The sequence below is a fragment of the Galendromus occidentalis genome, unplaced genomic scaffold, assembly GCF_000255335.2.
Source record: "Galendromus occidentalis unplaced genomic scaffold, Mocc_1.1 scf7180000077477, whole genome shotgun sequence".
In the NCBI taxonomy this organism is placed as follows: Eukaryota; Metazoa; Arthropoda; class Arachnida; order Mesostigmata; family Phytoseiidae; genus Galendromus; species Galendromus occidentalis.
This window is the reverse complement of record NW_003805465.1, coordinates 1,262,404-1,279,911: the sequence shown is the minus strand read 5'-3', so window position 1 is coordinate 1,279,911 and position 17,508 is coordinate 1,262,404. Positions and strand designations below refer to the sequence as shown.

General features: G+C 51.4%; 2 protein-coding genes across 2 annotated transcripts; one reads left to right on the top strand and one right to left on the bottom strand.

The window, feature by feature from the left end:
* Positions 1 to 1,133: 1,133 nt before the first annotated feature.
* On the top strand, positions 1,134 to 6,778 carry LOC100905056 (PR domain zinc finger protein 8). Its single transcript, XM_029111946.1, has 6 exons — positions 1,134 to 1,289; positions 3,699 to 3,876; positions 4,992 to 5,406; positions 5,573 to 5,911; positions 5,984 to 6,248; positions 6,652 to 6,778. Exons 2-6 carry the CDS (start codon positions 3,700 to 3,702, stop codon positions 6,776 to 6,778), a joined length of 1,323 nt encoding a protein of 440 aa, XP_028967779.1. The 5' UTR covers positions 1,134 to 1,289; position 3,699.
* Positions 6,779 to 9,637: 2,859 nt separating this feature from the next.
* Positions 9,638 to 17,165, bottom strand: LOC100904910 (putative Ras-related protein Rab-33). Its single transcript, XM_003745123.1, has 7 exons — positions 16,932 to 17,165; positions 16,825 to 16,830; positions 15,974 to 16,140; positions 15,604 to 15,819; positions 15,256 to 15,408; positions 11,762 to 11,795; positions 9,638 to 9,717 (listed from the first exon to the last, which is right to left on the bottom strand). Exons 1-7 carry the CDS (start codon positions 16,969 to 16,971, stop codon positions 9,638 to 9,640), a joined length of 696 nt encoding a protein of 231 aa, XP_003745171.1. The 5' UTR covers positions 16,972 to 17,165.
* Between the last annotated feature and the right edge of the window lie 343 nt (positions 17,166 to 17,508).

The following is a 17,508-nucleotide window of genomic DNA, read 5'->3' as shown; positions in this document are numbered from 1 at the left end:
GAGTTTCGAACTTTAGCGCAGAGTTTGACCCGCAGGTCACTCGTTCGGTATGGCCCTAAGCTCGAGGGTCAGTAACCCGACACCGGACTCGATCCTCAAGAATCATTCGATTATTCGACGAGGTGAGTCGTAAGTGAGGAGAACAATGCCGCGGAAAATCGAAAATCAAGCGAAATTCAAAGATGTCCTCCGCTCCCGTCTCCGGAATTCTATCAGTTCCCACCACCTAACGACAGCGACCCCGCATTGTCGAGGGACGACAAGAGGCTCGAATTTTAGATTTTCGATCATATTGGGTTGGACTCAGAATGCCGCGGTCTCCACGCTTTAACGAGTTTCGAATATGTCAAGCAGAGATCGAATTATCAAGCTTGAGAGCATTGTTGTGAAATCGAATCTAGTTTCAAGTCGGGCAGGGCAGCGGAGCTCGTGGCAACAAGCCACCTGCGCACGAGTGAAATCAAGGAGCGTGAAATAAACTCTTGACGTCCCGCAGAGAGAATCAGAGACAAAAGCTGTGGGCCTCCCCCATTGCGCGCTTCCATGTCCGACTGTCTGGTTCGGCAGGAGCTTTCCGAATATTCGCAGCGAGACTGTGCATTGCTCCATTATTGCTTCATCATAGGATCTGTTAGTTGTCGGCGTTCCCTTGTGTTCCGCAGCGTTCCGCGGTTGGTTCCATCATACTCTTCCTGTATGCATATTCAGCCGAGCTTTGTGTGTCATGTAACGTCGTGTGCCATTGTCGAGACCCTTTCTCCTCCCTGGCCCGGAGGGTCTCAGGAGGAATACATTCCCGGCAAGATCCTAAGTCGATCGCACCGTCTTCGCCGGGAAGCATGAGGAGGGGATCGCACAGAAGGGCGGGCGGGGGGAAAAGGGGGAGGGGCTTTCGGTGGGTTTGTTGTTGCAAATCCTGCGGAGAATCCCGCCGTGGCCGCCGCCGCTGTCGTCCCATTGCACTATGCACCAGTCGTCGATTCAGGCCTTGTACATACTGCTGCCTTGTATAGAGCCACCTGGCAAGCAAGAAGGCGGACCCTTAAAGCGCCGCCCTCAACCGCTGCCGCCGCTGCGATGGCCGACCTCCTTGTGCATCCTTCCCATCTGCACTCCTGAGCGGGCACAGTTGCTGCTGATGCTGCTGCTACTGCCAGTTGGTTCTCCTCTCGTTCGGTGTTGTTCGACGATCAGCTTGTGCGCCCGCTTGACAAGCCAGAGCTGTCTCAAAGTTCGCGCGGACTGGTGTCATTGAGGGCTGACCATCTTGGAGGCGGCTGCGTGTCAAAGTAAGTCTTGATAAGTAAAGGTCGGTGCTCGAAGAGTGGAGGATCGGGTACCTGCTGGGCCCGATAGCTGAGTATAGTGATTATTTCGAGCAGACATTCGTTTTTTCCTCATGCGACGGTGAGATTCCATTCGCTCCGTTGCCGCTGAGGACGACGAACCCTCCTGGAGGAGATCCCAGATCGCGACGAGCCCGGTTCTATTCACTCACTGGCAACCCGACCCACGATCCTCCAACAGGAACATTCGCTCCGCTCGTGATTTCTCCGGTGACGCGCGATCATCACCACTATTCTGGACATGTCTTCCGATCCTAGAGAAGCATTCGGGAATCTCCAGAGGAGCTTCTCGATGCATTTCCTTTTGCTTGTAAACATGAATTCATTGAGTCATTCAACGCTACGTGCCCGCGGTGGGTGGTCGTCCGTGTTGCGATCGCACGGGAAAATTCGGCGCTCGCGATTCGAATACCTCCTCAAGTTATTGAGGAGGGGGAGGAAATACTTAGTTGTAAGTTGAAATGAGTTCTTATTTTCAGCTCTTCCGACCGTCTGATTTTGATCGATTTCTCGACAGTATCTCCATGAATTCCCTCCGACAGACAAAGAGCTTTTCGATGTAGATTTGTGTGTCTGGGTGCAAATGGTTGAGCAGGTTCACAGCATTCGGGAAGGGGTTCTCCTATGCTTTGTCTTGGAATGCCAGGATGCTTGAACCTTGATCACCTCCTCTCGAAGAAGGACGCATGAACCACGAAAGAGGATCACGCTTTACGTTAAACCCGTCTGCCATGTCGAGATTCGGAAGAGCATCGAGAACTCTGAAGAGCCTTGGCGACTCCTCCTCCTCCCGATCGTTTCCGACAGGAAGATTCCCGAAAACTCCTTCTGATTCCAACCTTTAGAAGAACGCGAACAATAAAGTCAACAGCGTTCATCAATCTCCGACAATTTTTGAGCAATTCTACATCATATGTCGGCTTCCACCAGCATGTTTCCGAGTCCCGTTACACCCGATCAGTGCTAATAATGCTCTGATTGAGATCTTTGAAGCCGCCGGGCCTCTCTTGAAATCTATCGGAAGCATTTGCTCGTCGTGACAGATCCCTCTGATGAAGTTGTTGCCGCTTTTTGAGATCCTAATCACAACTCAGAGCAGCGAGTCAAACTCCTCCCTCAATTGAAATAAGTCACCACCGAGCTCGTAGACCGCAGAGCGCGACCATCACGGGGTGGGTGGCAGCGATGGGGAGTTGACGATTGACTTTGAGCGCCGGCCGCTGCTACCGCGGCTCCTGCAACAACCGAGTACAACACCCTCAGAACCCCTGGGGAACGAGGGGAGGGGGACGGATGAGAAGCGATCGCTGGAGCGCAAACCCCACTCATGGCGAACAACTTGAACTCCGTGAAATAAGATGCACCCAGCAAACGCAGCGAGACACCGCGGTACTCTGAGGGTTCTTCACATGTAATTAATACTACTTCACTCTCGAGAGAGCCCAGCTCTTGACTCAGCCATATGTGCGCAGCGTATGATTGAGTAAGAAGAGCAAGACATTGAACTTGGAGACAAGTGCTCCACTTGGACAGAAGTCCACTCGATCGAAAGGGAGACCTGGCCAACAAACGCTTTGAGCACATCTTCTCCGCCAGGAGCTTCCGAAACGAATACTTCCCTTTCGTAAATACCCTCCGAGCAGAGTGCTGTTCCTGATTGCGTGATCCTCGGCCATATTCTTACGGGCAGCTCGGAGCTCTGCCATGTCGTCCTGGCATGTCCCGCATCGTCCGGGCCTGGCCATATTCTATCAGCGAGGCGTGAACCTAAAGCTGACCGTCCTGATCCTTCGCTATGGCGTCGCGCGAGTTGCTAGCGGTGACGCTCTGATGAATAAATTGATATTGCCCCACGGAATGCTCGTGTCGAGGACACGAGGGTTTCCGAGAGTTCTGATCGACTGATGTCTCTGCCGTCATTGGTAAAATTGGTAGGATCGAGGCCGCATCGAGCGCATGTCTCACCTCGAGGCAACAGCACAGCACAGGTCGACGGCGTACACACATATCTTGTCGGAACATACCGTACCGTCTTTGCGAGAAGGAGATTATCAGGGTTCATTCTCCTGTATTCTGCTGCGAGGCAGGAGCTTGAGCCGCAGGAGAGATCGTGTTTCGGGATTGTCGCCAGATGGCCTCAGAATGTAGTGAGACTTAGCCACGAATCAGGGCGACCGAGGGATCGAGAAGATTGCTGCGGATTATATCGTGTTTTGCCTGTCGTCGTTCTAACAACGATTGGATGGATGAACACTCAGTTCGCCGATGTCATTCTAGCATGGGGGAATCATGCGTGGAATTCTTCAGATTGAGCTCCCATTCACCGAGTGCTCCCATTCGTTTTCCTTGCAGGATGAACGTGGACGTTTCTATGCGGATTGTCGCGGACCAGAGTCTCCGTAGCAGCACTATTCTCGGACCCGTAACGCCGAAAAGCTCAGTTTCTGGACATGCTCTGGACCCTCTGGCATGCATCGCTTATCGCAGCAGGGACGAATATCCCGGAGAGGACAAATCGACAACTCTCATGGCAAGTTGATCTACCCGATCCTTCCTCGGTTTGGGCTTCCCGAAATTCCTCGCGGAGAATTCACGAGGTGGAGAGCACTGTGACCCCGACGCGAAAATAGCTTAGCGTGATCGACGGATGTGCTGCAGCGAACCGAGTGACTGTTCGGCTAAAATATCCTCTTCGATCCCCCTCGAAATCAGAATCAGCTGTTCCCCATAGATTCAGTGCAGGGACAAAGCGGAGACTATCTCGAGTTCTGGAAGGAAGCTTCGCTGGCGAGGGTTTCCATTCTTTTCAGAAGATCCCTTTCAATATGCGGAGAGATAATTCAAGTGGCAATTTGTAAAACTCGCTCCCTATGCTCACTGATAAGCCAGAGAGAAAAGACCGGGTTCCCGGTAGCTGTTTCTCCCTTTTTTCCTGCTCGCTCCGCGCTGATAAAGCCAGCGGGAAAAAAATATGACGGTTCGAGAGAGAATATTCGGTGTGGTGAATGCACCGCCACAAATGCGGACTTTATCCGACGGTGGAGCAGCGAGTACTCTCGAACATCTAGCCAGGTCTCGAAATTCAATGTTAGCGAGTTTATTCAATTCAGTCTCTGGAATTATCGTCCTTAAGGCAAGAGGCCTCAGCGGTAGTCATCGTTAGATCATCGACGATCCCTATTGAGTTGAATCTGAGAGATTCATTCTTGATCATCGGGAGATCTCTACCCATATTCGGAGAAATGTCTCTCCCCTGCGCTCGTTGTGTGTCTGAGGGAAAATGTGTGTGTGGTGTTTGTGTGGAAACGAACATGTTGCAAGCCCGGAGATACGACGACGGGGACTCCGTCCCGACATTTGGGAATCCCCCTCGTTCTCGGGACGGATCATTGTCATTGCTCGTTCACCGCTTGCCTGCAACCGCAGGCGGCTGCGCTTGTTGGTGGCGAACGGATGAAGCCTTTTAAAATGTAAAGTTTCCCAGCGCGCGTTCGAGCGTGCTGCTCCGTGTATGTGTCGTGATGAACCAGCGAAAGATGGAGCGCCCTAATCTCAGTGAACACGGCTATCGCGACGCGAAGTTTGACCCGCTCTGATAAATCTGAATGAAGTTTTCGCTTTTTTCTTCCCTTGTGCCGGCAACAGCTCTCCACCTGCCTCTCCAGCCGAGATCATTCCTGGCTCATGCACATGAGAACGGCCCGCTTCGCCGAAGAGCAGAACGTTGAAGTTTCCATACTCGAGGGCCAGATTCAATATCGAACAACGAAAGATGTCCTGCCCGGAGAGGAATTGCGCGTTTGGTTCGGTGCGGAGTTCAGTCAGATCCTGCGGCTGCCGGCGTTCGCTTCGCTGGTGCTTCCCGACACCGAGAAAAAATATCGATGCGTGTTCTGCAGCGAGAACTTCAATTACCCCTTTCCCATGATCGGACACATAATGTACCGCTGCCCGATACGCGATACGAGTCAACCCAAAAGCCTCGAGGCAGCATCTATGAGTCCCTCAACGCCTCCATCTCCACGTTTACTCTCGCCACCTTCCAGGATGATATCTCCCGGTGAGTAGACTTCTATCGATAAATGATGACGTTCGAAGAAGACGTTGCTTGCCCCGTCCTTCCCTCAGAATAGCCTCCCGCCCTCGTTTTTTCCCTTCTCTCCTTGCCAGCTACAGTTTTTCTCTGTCTCGCAATAAATGCCCGATAACGGTTGGGACATCTGCAGGTCTTTCGGGTTCGACTCCGAATTCGCCTTCCACAACGCCGCCGAATCTGAGCCCGGGATCCTCGTGGACGCCGGCGACGGTTCTCCCAGTGAGTCCGATGAAACGAAAACGATTCAAATCCTTCGATATCGCATCGCTCACAGACGACGGGGGAGGTCCGATGAACAATAACAAGGACAAAAGTGAAAATGGTCCCGATGCTGTTATCACCAATCTCAACCAAGGCTTAAACCTCATCAGTCCGCTGCATGGCTCACCTCAGTTTCCCACCTACACCCCTTTGAATGGCATCGGCTCCACAATACAATCTCCGTCGCTCTCGCCGTACAACTCATCGGGTATGTAGGAATCGCCGGAGTGACGAATTAGGATCTTAGGAATTCCGAAGCTGTCCGACTGAATGATAGTAGAGCGGTCGCTTACAGGACTCTCGGGCTCATTCAGTGTCGGGATACCCAATTTGACGCGATCGCCTCCGGCTCCGAAGCCGCGGAAGGCTCCGAAGCGGACGAAGGCAAGTCCATCTCCGCCGTCCGCACCCTCAGATCCTGCACAGGCGGCGTTGTTGTCCTGCCTTCCGCCCTCGTTGGCTGCCCTGTCGATGCCGTCGCAGAATTGGTGCGCCAAATGCAATACCACGTTCCGTATGACCTCTGATCTCGTCTATCATATGAGGTGAGGACAACTCGTCTGAAGAAAGTGAAACGCCAATGAAACTCTAGGATGGCTTGTTCGCTTGCTTGCCAAGGCTATCGCCAAAAAGAGCGGTGGGTCCACCTCCCACGGTCAGAACCCTGGCTGGCCACTCACCAAAATGAAGGCTCTCCTGAATTGATTGCCTGCCGGAGAGGTGAAGATGTTCTAGTTGCTTACTTTTGCAACCATCAGCGAACGTGACTGTAAGAGAGATGACCGACGCCCCGAAAGCCATATTTGCGGCCTCATTAACATCGGACCTCACCGTGAAGATGCGATGCAGCGGAGACCCCGCGACGGCGCACGACCGCAGGCGACTTGAGGAGGATCATCTTCTCCCCAGAGCTTCCTCTGAGATTCATGCGATTCCTTCCTTTCCCAGGTCTCATCATAAACGCGAAGGGGATCCGATGAAACGTAAACGGGAAGAAAAGCTCCGGTGTCTCATCTGTCACGAGACCTTCCGAGAACGACATCACCTCACGCGTCACATGACTAGTCATCAGTAGGCTTGCAATCAACGAAGTTCTCTGCATGTGTCCTGTCTTTTATGGTAGACGCGATCAGTACACTCTCCGCCCTCACAGGTTCGAATAGGTATCGTTGCTGTTGACCCGCTGTGATTACTAGATAGCGTTTGTACCTTAAGCACATTCTGTCGTCATGTTACCATAGACAGAAGTTCATTTGCAATTTTTACAACTTGGACCTTATGCCCCCGTATCGCTGCTTCCACGCTCCCCGATCACGAAGTAGATATCCCGCCCGACGTCCCAGTGTTCTCCGTTTAGAACGACTTTTTAGAGTTTAGAGCTTGAATGTGCTCGAACAACTCTCGAGAGACGACTAAATCGGAGAAACGCCATCCCGCCTTTCAAAGGGCGGGAAAATCGATTCGAGAGAAAAATAGAAAGAAAATATCACTCGGGGCAATATGAGTCTCGAACTCGTCAGATCCGATGGACAGTAGGGGAGATATCGCTCAGCTCGAGTCCTCGAAGCTAGTGGTCGTTGTAGTCGATTGCGATCGATTCTCTGTAATATATATTAGACCGGAAAGGATGAGGAAACTCCCGAATTCCGCACCGACGAGCCCCTGAAACGGACCATCTGTTCCGCTCACCGATTCGGATCGGACGGGTAAACCTGCCTCGAGGCAGAAGACCGCAAGTCAGCTTTAGTAGGTAATTTCAAAGCTCGTGTCGGGATCGACTGAAGCATCGCCGATCCCTCAACGCCACGAGACACAAAGATTCGAGAAATACGAATAAAGAGGAACAGTTTTCAAAAACATGAATCGAGTTCGGTTATCAGCGTTTTTGTTCATTTCCATCCAGAGCTCCCTACAAGAAGCGCACGACAAGAAGGAGCAAGTTGTTGATCTGACTGACATTAGCATCACATATTTATGGAGATGCTGCGGAAATGCGACCCAGTCTAGATGGAGTGGAGTCTGTTGGGTATCTCGGCTCCGGCGGATGCACTCTGCAGATGGAGAAACCTCGCACAGATGCGGGTCCAGACTCCACGGAGCCGATGCTCACCCTTGCCAACGCCGAACATCCACCAGCGCGGCGGACGGAGGGTTCTCGCTCGCTTCACTTACGCCCGTTGCGTGGACGTGTGACTCGTTCCCCTATGCTCGGAGAACGTCCGCAACTCGTATTCTGGACGAATATTCTACCGTATTCTTGTCCTGGCGTGCTGAGCGCCCCTCCTTCATCGCAGGCCATCGGGACGACCTCGGAAAGACGACGAAATTGAGAATAGCTCGGAGATCGGAGTTCAAATCATAAAATAAAAATTTTCGACGTGGAAGAGACTGCTGATTCCAATATGCTCGGCTCCGAATTCGTCGGCCATCGGTAAGGTGATCGCTTCGCGAATATCCGCAATTGGCAGAATACGTGAAGGAACACTCAATGCTCGGGAGCAGCCTGCGCGGCGACTCGACGATTCGACAAGACCGCGGCTGCTGCGAAAATCTCGAAGCGCGGGTGGGTGGAATGCCTCCTGGATGTGGAGAGATGGCACTGTGTCGAATCGATGAACTTGGCCGCGCACTACTGCTGCGGCAGAGCGGCCAAGGCCCCAATTTCCATATGAAAAGAGATCATCCACTCCCATATTGAGAAAGAGCAGCAAGAAGTCAGAGTCTCTTTTGCGTTCCAGTGCAGGAACCCACACATGTCTCAAAAGAAAATGTCATCATCATAGATACAAATGACTCGTCTCTGCTCTTTCGCTTTCAGCTTTGTCGAGAGCATGTGGACCAGGCAGAAAGAGAATGAAAACGAGTCCTTTTCAGAGACTCTCCGACAACCTTCACATCGGACTCGATTCTACCGGGAAGATTTCGAGATGAGATCACGTCCAGCTAGAAATCCCCAAAAATTCGGAATCAGTCTTAGAATCGTTGTGACCACGAATTTCGGAAAATTGAAGTTCTAGTCAGAGAATGGCAGGAATCTTAGCCCCGGTCGTCGACCTCGGACACGCAGTCGCTAGGCACTCGGGATCAATTGCCATCGCAAGTACCGAGTTCTCCGCCACATCGATCCGACGGAGAAAGGCGCTTCAGACCAGTCTCAAGAGAGGCATATCTCGCGGTATCGTGATCGCGATTCCTAGAGAAGAATCGATAAGGGCTCAGTGGAAGACACCTGAAGATTTGCCCAATGATGTGTATCTGTGACGACCTGTCGTCCAGCCCTTGACGAATATCTCTAAAGCTATCGTCTGAGGGCTTTGTTCCCACAGGATTCATGGATCGTCATGCGGAATTTTCCAGGAAAGAAACATGTGTCACCTCCGAGCGGTCCAATGGCGCGAATACATACACGCTGCCAGCGAGCTCGATGAATGATTGATAGCCCTCGGACCTTCAGAGGTCTTTCCGAGGGGGGGGGGGCGGCGAGCTCTTCCTAAAGGGCTTCCTGAGGGAAATCGCTGAAAATATGACCGTCTCGAGTGCGAACGGATCATTCGTATCCATCATTGCTTCTCGGACGATCGGATGCCCTCCCAGGAATCACCAAGACGAGCGCTGATCGAGCTCGGTCATTTCTGATTGCGGAGTACACTCTTCGCTGACCCCCGAATCCTGCACGTGCGGCATCGTCGAGATCTTATGAAATGCCGGTTCCACGCTGATGACAATCTAGTCACGTACCGCATTCAGATGCTGGCAGTCACCTGTTACCAAGGTGATCCACGTGTTAATTCAGACGCATTCCACACAATCGAGAAAAGGATCAGTGATTAGACAGTTCTTCTATGAACTGCCGCAACTTCTTAGTGAGTGCGGGGCGTCAGGTTCAGTGGCCCACGGCGGCCAATGCTGGCAGAGCCCCTGGCGAGAGCAAAACTCAAAGATCAAAACACGTCATGGATACCCGAAAGCCGGAGAGAGCGATCTTGAGACCAACTTCTCTCGAACGGTCCTCTGCTCACGTATAAAAAGACCGTACCGTTCCGGGAACACCATCTTTCGATTCGCCACAGGTTCTTCCGGCAGGTTCATTCCATTGAGAACACCATGTTCCCCCTGAGGATTCTCCTACTCGCCGCGCTATTCCTTCCCGGAGTTCTGTCACAGTTCCCACTTCGTGAGTTCGATCTTTCGATTCAACCATCCTATTCTGGAGATGATATCGATTCAGAGGGGCCATGATGCTCTCCCATCGCTGAGTATAGAGAGGACCGAATCTAACAGTAATCCTGAAATCCAGCTTGCCTCCGTGAAGCTTTCGCTACGAATCTCAAGGAAAGCAGGGACGAATTCCTCAAGATCATGATCGGTGCGGCATCATCGAGAAGTTCGAAAAAACTGATCGAGGACGTACGCACGCAATATGCATCGCTCCAACAAGACTTCGAAGCTGCGTGAGTTTCCCGCCGTTCTCCGGTTCCGGATGAGTCTTTCAATCAACCCATGTCGAATCTGATAGAGAATCCGTACACTGAGACAACGGGTCTGAATTTAAAATGCTCTTGTCAGGTCGGCGACCATTGCGAATGATTACAAGAAATGTCTTGCTGAGCGATCAACTCTCTTCCGGAGACGTTTCTGCAGAAGTAGTGCAAGGAGACGTTTTCTTCTCGCGATGACGCGAAACGCATCGAGACTGTTCCTTCAATTTGCGCGGAACTTCTCACCGCAATCTCTTCCGTCACCGAATCGCCTGATCAAAATCGCGAGAGGGAGCTTCGCCAGAATGCAGCGGGGCCTGGGTCGCACAAGACGTTGCTTCATGGCATAGACACCTGCAGATGAGACTCGGATTCGGTCTCGGTGAAGCTGCTGATCAGGAGATAATATCACTCTGACTCAGTTGAAGGTCAATCCGAGTGCGGAAGGATGGAATTCATCTCCTACATGTACATATATATCCAGATCTCGATTTATGTTTCCCGAACAGCCAACACGCTCATCACGGATCATAATCTCCACCAAGAGAATCGGCGCGCAGATCGGGAGTTCTGAGCGAGAGAAACTCGAAGAGTGTAAATAAAATTCTAATATATCCTCCGTTTCCTCGTTAAAAATAAATAGAAGAGATCTAGGTTCGACTCGAACTCGATAAGATATTTCACTCGAATTCATCCACGGGTCTATGGTACCTAAACCCACTTGGGACGCTCGAAACTTACCCAATATGTACAATCATTTTACCGAAACGCGATACCAAGAAGGGTTTCCCCTATTGTGTAGTCGAAGACTATTATCAGGGAGCTAAATGGAATCGGCATGCGCAGTCGTAAGCGAGCGGCAGAACTCGAGTCGAGCCAATGCCTCCGGCGGCATAATGCAATGGAGCATATGGTCCGCCCCCGAGTGTTCTTTCGCTCTTCGCCCTCAGCATATGTTGCCCTCGTTACCAAAGTCAGGCGTGTGTAGAGCCTGAGCTCAACCGCGGAAATGTCGGGCGGACCATTCGCGACAGACGTTGAGACTTATGATTCTATAATACAAAGCACATAATCACCGCAGCTCGATGATTGCGTCGCTTGCCTATTATCGATTTCGGGCGGTCATATCGCGCATAACTCGCTTTCCGGTACTGTTCCGAATATCCGTCCGCAGGGTGGAGCTTTTCGAGATCTACTCCTTGGGCAGGCTCGAGTTCGGTGACTCGGAGCGTGAAGATGGAACTTGACCTTGGGTCAAGAATTTTTCCGGAGGGGTAATCAGCTTCGAAGTCTCACCGAAGCTGGCGGCTGAGTCCTCTTTTAAGATGTGGAAATTCGTTTTTCGAACGGGAACATGAAAGCGCTCCGTGGGACGAGAACCTTCCCGGATACGCCGGACTTCGCATACATATTTCGCGCAGTTATAATTCCGAGTCAGCTGGAGGACAAGGAGTAAATCCGGAGTCTAATTTGTTCGTCTGAGAGAACCATTCCTCGTTTCCGCTCGGCGATTTCCATCACAATCCGGCTTGGGATTCATATGAAGCGTAATTAGAATCACAAGGGGGGCCGATCCAAACACGATGATGATCTCCAAGAAGATGATGAGGGAGAGGCCGAAGACGACTGCAAGTACAACTGCCCACCACAATGCGAAACGAGACATCTTAGCAGCGGAAATTTCAAGCGAACTAAACCGAATCCTTGAATTTTAAACAGGTCTTTGTCTGTGGCGGTCTCGTCGGCCCGCCGCCCTCCAGCCCCTCTTCCCTGCTCGGCGCCCCCGAGCCCCTTTTTCCTCCTCGCCGTCCTCCCCTCGAATCGCGACCGGACGAACGAGACTCGAGCGACCAACCGCCGGCCCACCCATCCACCAACGACTTGTCAACCCCATGCCTTCCTACATTGCCCTCCTAACGCTCCTGAACCGCCTTCTTCCACTCGAGAGCGGCGCGTTTATGAAGCAATGTGCGCCGCATTTCGGCATAACAAAATGTTTGCGCTGCGATTCTTTTGCTCTGCTGCCAAGTGGCGGCAGCGGCTGCGGCCACGGTGGTGGATTGATGTCGTTCGTCTGGATCGACAAGACTTTTGTCTTTTCATTGTGTCGTCCGGGGCCGCTGTTCTCCTTCGGGCCTGTGGCGTGTTATTAGATTTGCGTCCGGCTTCTTCCGCGAGGGCAGAGTGGGGTGATTTATGTGCTTGAGCACACTGTTGAAGGCAGGCGTTCCGAGAGTCATGCCAAGTTATGATGTGCGGACTCCAGTTCGGAATTGTCAGCTCTGATTTTGGGTTCCGAACCTCACGCACCCCGCCTCCGGAAACCTTCGAGATCATTCAGGGGGACGATGAATTTTCCCATCAAGGACGTACGTCGAACGCTTGGGGTCGGACGCGCAGAACGCACGTGATATGATTACCACCTCTACCGATGGCCGTGTTCGCTCTATAGAGGGAGGGTGCATACATTTACAGCTGGCACAAACTGAACCCATCGGCCAAATGGTTCAGTGTTGCTTCTTTGTGCCGCCATATCTCAGCGTATCTATGTAGACATCCGAACCAGCAGCGACACGTCCCGACATTCCACCGACGAGCTGGCTACCGACAGCGATTGCCCGCTGAGTGAGTGACATGTTTCTCATAGACATGCGGAATCGACCGCGGTTCAACCCACAAAACGTTTTATACGAGCGAACCGTCTGCGTGTGGTCCCTTCGTAAAAAATACTACTTGGGACGAGAGCCTTGCTTGTTGCAGAAGCGCTTGCTCCAACCATCTTGACCCTCCGCTTCGGATTTGGAAAACGCATAGCATGGCATAATCTGCCCTCGCATCGTGCGACGCCTCTTCTTTCCCTCCTGACATACACGGGAAAAATATTTGCGATTCCTCGGTACGCGCAGGTTCAGAGGGATCTTTGAATGCACGGACCTGGCTACGTGCAATACATAATGCATAATGACCAGAGGACGCTTCTCGTTGCCTGAATCCTCGGATGAATGATGGCAGGTGGATGGGAAGACTGAGATAAGCATGGGAAGACTCCACACAGAGCGGATTCTCAGACAGAGTTTCCTGGCAGTGGAGACAGCGGATGGAGACAGCGGTCAATCTTGAGTTTCGAGCTTCCGACGTTTTCTATTAACTGGGAATGAGTAGAAGTAGATGTCTCTTGTCAGCTGCCTCCGGGGAGGCACTCGACGAGAGTTTCGAGAGCATCGGTATCTTCCCTGATCAATGAATTCGGGGGATAAGTCAAGCGGATTTTTATCTATCTCATGGCGATACGACGCCGTAAGAGTAAGAGATTGTCCTCGTAGCAGAGACTTCTTATAGGCACAGACAAATGTTCTTCATCGCCGCGATCTTCTCAATGACTCCCAGCCGCGTATTTCCGGTGTTTCGCTTCGGAAATCACTCTGAGAAGTTCTTCCCCTTAAGAGGCCCCCTTGACATCCTCCACCGATAAGAATGCCCGGATACAGTCTGCTCTCTTTCTGAGAGCCTTGTTTTTTCCTCCCTGAATTTTACGGTTCATTTTCTCCGACCAGCGAACAGAGATCTTATCACGCTGAAGCCATCCATGTTGTGAAGTCCGTCGTTCCCAAAGATCCCTCCCATCATCGGGGCGTGCATCGGTGCGGACGCGAAGGGTATCGCTTGATAGACTGGCTGGACGCCTGTCAACATGGGATTCCCAGGAGCTACATCAACTACCTCCATCTGGGCAACTGTGGGTTGATTAAACACTCGATGAGCATCCGAAGGAAAGCGATCCGAGCCTGAAGAGAGGCGACGCAATTTTACCAATATACACGTGGGAAGTCGAATTCACAAGAGTTTTCCGACGATTTTCTCTCACCGATAGCGGGGATGACTACACAAAAGAGTAATACAAGCCGTATCGTAGCCGCCATAGCGCTCAACCACAGTTCACTCTGATAATACGCTTGGCGAAATTCCATACGACTGTTATAGCTCCCATGATTGGTCATATATCACGGAAGAGAAAATTACGTCGTGACGTGAGCGACTGTGCCGAGGTGGAATTCGATCATCCATGGGTGCCAACAGTCGGACGCCGAGGCACCTGGACCGAAACCCGTCACTGTTCCCATGCGGAATCCTAGATCTCAGTCTCCCTAAGTCGAGCTCGATCGACGGGAAGAGTTCTCATCGCAAGCTCGCTTGGTCGATTTAGTGCAACCTTCAGCGCTGGTCGCGGTACGAGCTTACATGGGTGGCACCCGAGAAAAACTCCTTATCAGAGCTGTGGAGGGGTACGAGCTGTCATATCCGATTTACACCGCTCGATTCATGCTCCGGAACATCGAGACAACTTGATGATTCTGGGAAGACTCTCCAATTGAAAGGAGTTGAAAGGCATGGGTAAGGTCTCCTTCAAGAAGCGAGGAATTTATTTACAAAAGTGTTCAAAGGTACCTACCCTCGGAGATATTAAATAGTTTAAGAACCCACATTAAGAGTGAACCTTGGACACCGAGCTCTGTTTGAGAGTAGCGCTCATCGATTCCTCACATGGTGCCGACAATGGAAACTTTTACCCGAGGTCGCTCTTCTTTTCATTTGAAGGACGTAAGAGTCTTTCCTTTCAAAGAAGAATACTAAGTGAGATTGACGATCCCGAGAGGCATCTGGTGCTGAAATCAACACCCTCTGAACATTCGGGGAACTCTTTGGTTCAGACTTTGTGAGAATGAATTCGCATTCGGAAGGGATTCCTCAGAAACACAAAATACTCATGCTCAGCCAGCAGAGCACGGGAATGCATGCGGTCTATGCTCCTCGTGAATGATGATCGCCGAGGCGGTGCGAGGAGACAGTTCAGAAAAGTCACATAACAATACTGCCGCAAAATGCTCTCGGACTCCTGCTTCCCCGCAGATATCTCCAGATCGACCCGTTGTGTTTGCTGTGGCTCCAGTGGGGACGCCTTGGATCTGCCGACCTTCTCCAATACTAGAGTCATTCCTCAACACCAGTTGCAGGGTCCTTCCTCCTCATCGTCGCCTTCGCGATGCAACACTCTCAATTCTCTGTCCTGTCGAGGCATCATCGGTTTGGAATTTTTCAATTTGTGAGCTAGTGTCAAGAAAATACCCTCCACGTGATCACTGCGACTGTCGTCAGCTGCCGAGGTCTCGAACAAAGGCATATTGTGTTGATCGGCAAAACGTTGCGCGTCATTCGTTTTCACAACTATCTGGAATGCGGAATTAAGAGCGTCAATCGATCGAAATCGTCATCGCGCAGGATACGTAAATTGCGATAATCCTCGTAGTCATCGCATGATGCCCGTGAACACAGCTGGTGCTCCTATAGTATTCGAAATCGAGAGCAATTGAATTCCATGTGATCGGGAAAGGGAGAAACATACAACTCGGTAAATAATCCAAACCTTATCAGCCAAATCGCACTTGTTCCCTACGAGGATTCGTGGAATCTTAGAGCCTGGACACTGTGTATCGCATTCAGCGATCCACAGAGGGAGCTCGTCGAAGGAGCTCTGGTTGGTCACATCATACACGAACACGACAGCATTCACGTTCCTGTAGTAATGCTGGACCAGACTTTTGCGGAAGCGCTCTTGGCCCGCAGTGTCCCACAGTTGGAGCTGGAATGCAAAAAGGATAGACTAAAGGGAGCGCAATCAATCAACACAGACTGTTGATCTTGTAGATGAAATAGGATTCGACAGCTTGAGCCTGCCAATATAGCAAAACCATCATTCCGATCGAGGGTTCAGAGTTTATCGGAATCACGCTCACCGTAACCTGCTCGCCGTCAATGTCAAGCGTTCGTTCCCTGAAGTCAACACCGATTGTAGCCTCTGTCTTTTTGGGATATCTCCCCGCACAGAATCGGAACGTGAGACAAGTTTTGCCGACATTGGAATCGCCGATTATGATTATTTTGAAGGTTCTTTTCTGATGTTCTGTAAGATAGAAAGCCTCAAGTTGAGTCGATGCATCGCTCCGCCAACGCCAGCTCCTCGACTTCGGAAGGATGTTTATGCAGTCCGGCACAAGAACGATACCCTAAGCCGCTGCTCTCGATGGAAATGGCCAGCCGGAGCCTTTCGGTTGCCCACTCCCGACATCAATCCTCCGATCGGCGACAAGCAGCTTTGGAGGCTCTTAAACGGACCGAGTCCTCCGAGGAGGAAGAACTTGTGACTACGGGGTGTATCGATCGCGAAAGTTATGACGAAATCTGATGGACTGAAGATCCCGTGGAGCATATCTAGCCAAAACACACGGCAATGGCGCTCGATTCACCCGATCGAAAGCATACGGGCGTGTCAGAAAATATATCCGGCACGCTGACAATAAATGATGTTCTGCAGGTGCATCTACCTTGAAGTCGAGCGACTGAGGGAGACTCCGACACCACCGAAGTCACCCGGGAAAATGCAAGGCTTCTCAATCTCTTCCTCATTTGTTCATTCGTTCCTTGGGGATATGCCGGTTTTTCTGTGATAGTTTCTTCCCGAGCATGCAAGTGGACCGGTACGACTGCCCAACACAATGGGGCGGGAACGATGGAAGTTCAACTATCAAGACTTTTCAGTGCGCGATCGCCCATATAGGGAAGGATCTGGAGTCTTTTGGCTACTCACTGTGGACTGTGAGAATAAAATGGAAGCACTATTGGAGCTCTCTTCTTCTAATACAGCCGAGTTCCAAAACCGAGTCTAACGTCATTTGGCGAAATATCCGTATTTACCGAGGGCAGGCAGCTGAGCGTTGTCTGGGAGAAGTGTCATGATCTCTATTTAAAGCGCGTCTTCGACACTTTTCCGGTGATGTATCGGCACGATGAACGCTATATGGAACCTGGGAAACTACACGAGTCGTTCTTGAATGAGCTCACGCCGTGTCATCGACAGAAGGAGCTTCAGTTTCTTTCCAACGTCATGACATATGCTTGCAAGCCTCACACGGGCTGTCGTCGGCAGCCTAACGATTGTTGCTGCCTGTTCCCTCGGTCAGCTCTCGACACAGCTGACTGTCGTGATGAGTGTGATTTTTGTCCGATAGACTCACTTGAGCAATAGACAGCAGGGCGCCTTGCTGCGGGGGCACGCAATGGCTCTGCGATGCTTATACGGTGGCGGTAATGTCTCGAAATCATTCTCTTGTTTGGTGGACTGGATTCCATTCTTGTCGGAAGCAACCGATTCGGAACCCAGGAGGATACCGGACCTCAGTAATTGACACAACGAGCTCGTCGAGGCTATCTCGACCACGGATTTCGTGCCTGAATTGACGAAAACGAATTCCTCGCCAATGTTGTGGAAGTG

Excerpts from the sequence above, each read along its gene's own strand:
- LOC100904910 (XM_003745123.1), bottom strand. The coding sequence starts at position 16,971 with ATGACACTTCTCCCAGACAACGCTCAGCTGCCTGCCCTCG. Across the intron at positions 15,409-15,603 it reads AGTGCGATTTGGCTGATAAG|ATAGTTGTGAAAACGAATGA; the intron begins GTTTGGATTATT and ends TCCGCATTCCAG. Across the intron at positions 11,796-15,255 it reads AAAATTCCAAACCGATGATG|TCTCCCTCATCATCTTCTTG; the intron begins CCTCGACAGGAC and ends TCGTCTTCGGCC.
- LOC100905056 (XM_029111946.1), top strand. The coding sequence starts at position 3,700 with ATGAACGTGGACGTTTCTATGCGGATTGTCGCGGACCAGAGTCTCCGT. Across the intron at positions 5,407-5,572 it reads TTCCAGGATGATATCTCCCG|GTCTTTCGGGTTCGACTCCG; the intron begins GTGAGTAGACTT and ends GGACATCTGCAG. Across the intron at positions 5,912-5,983 it reads CTCGCCGTACAACTCATCGG|AGCGGTCGCTTACAGGACTC; the intron begins GTATGTAGGAAT and ends GAATGATAGTAG.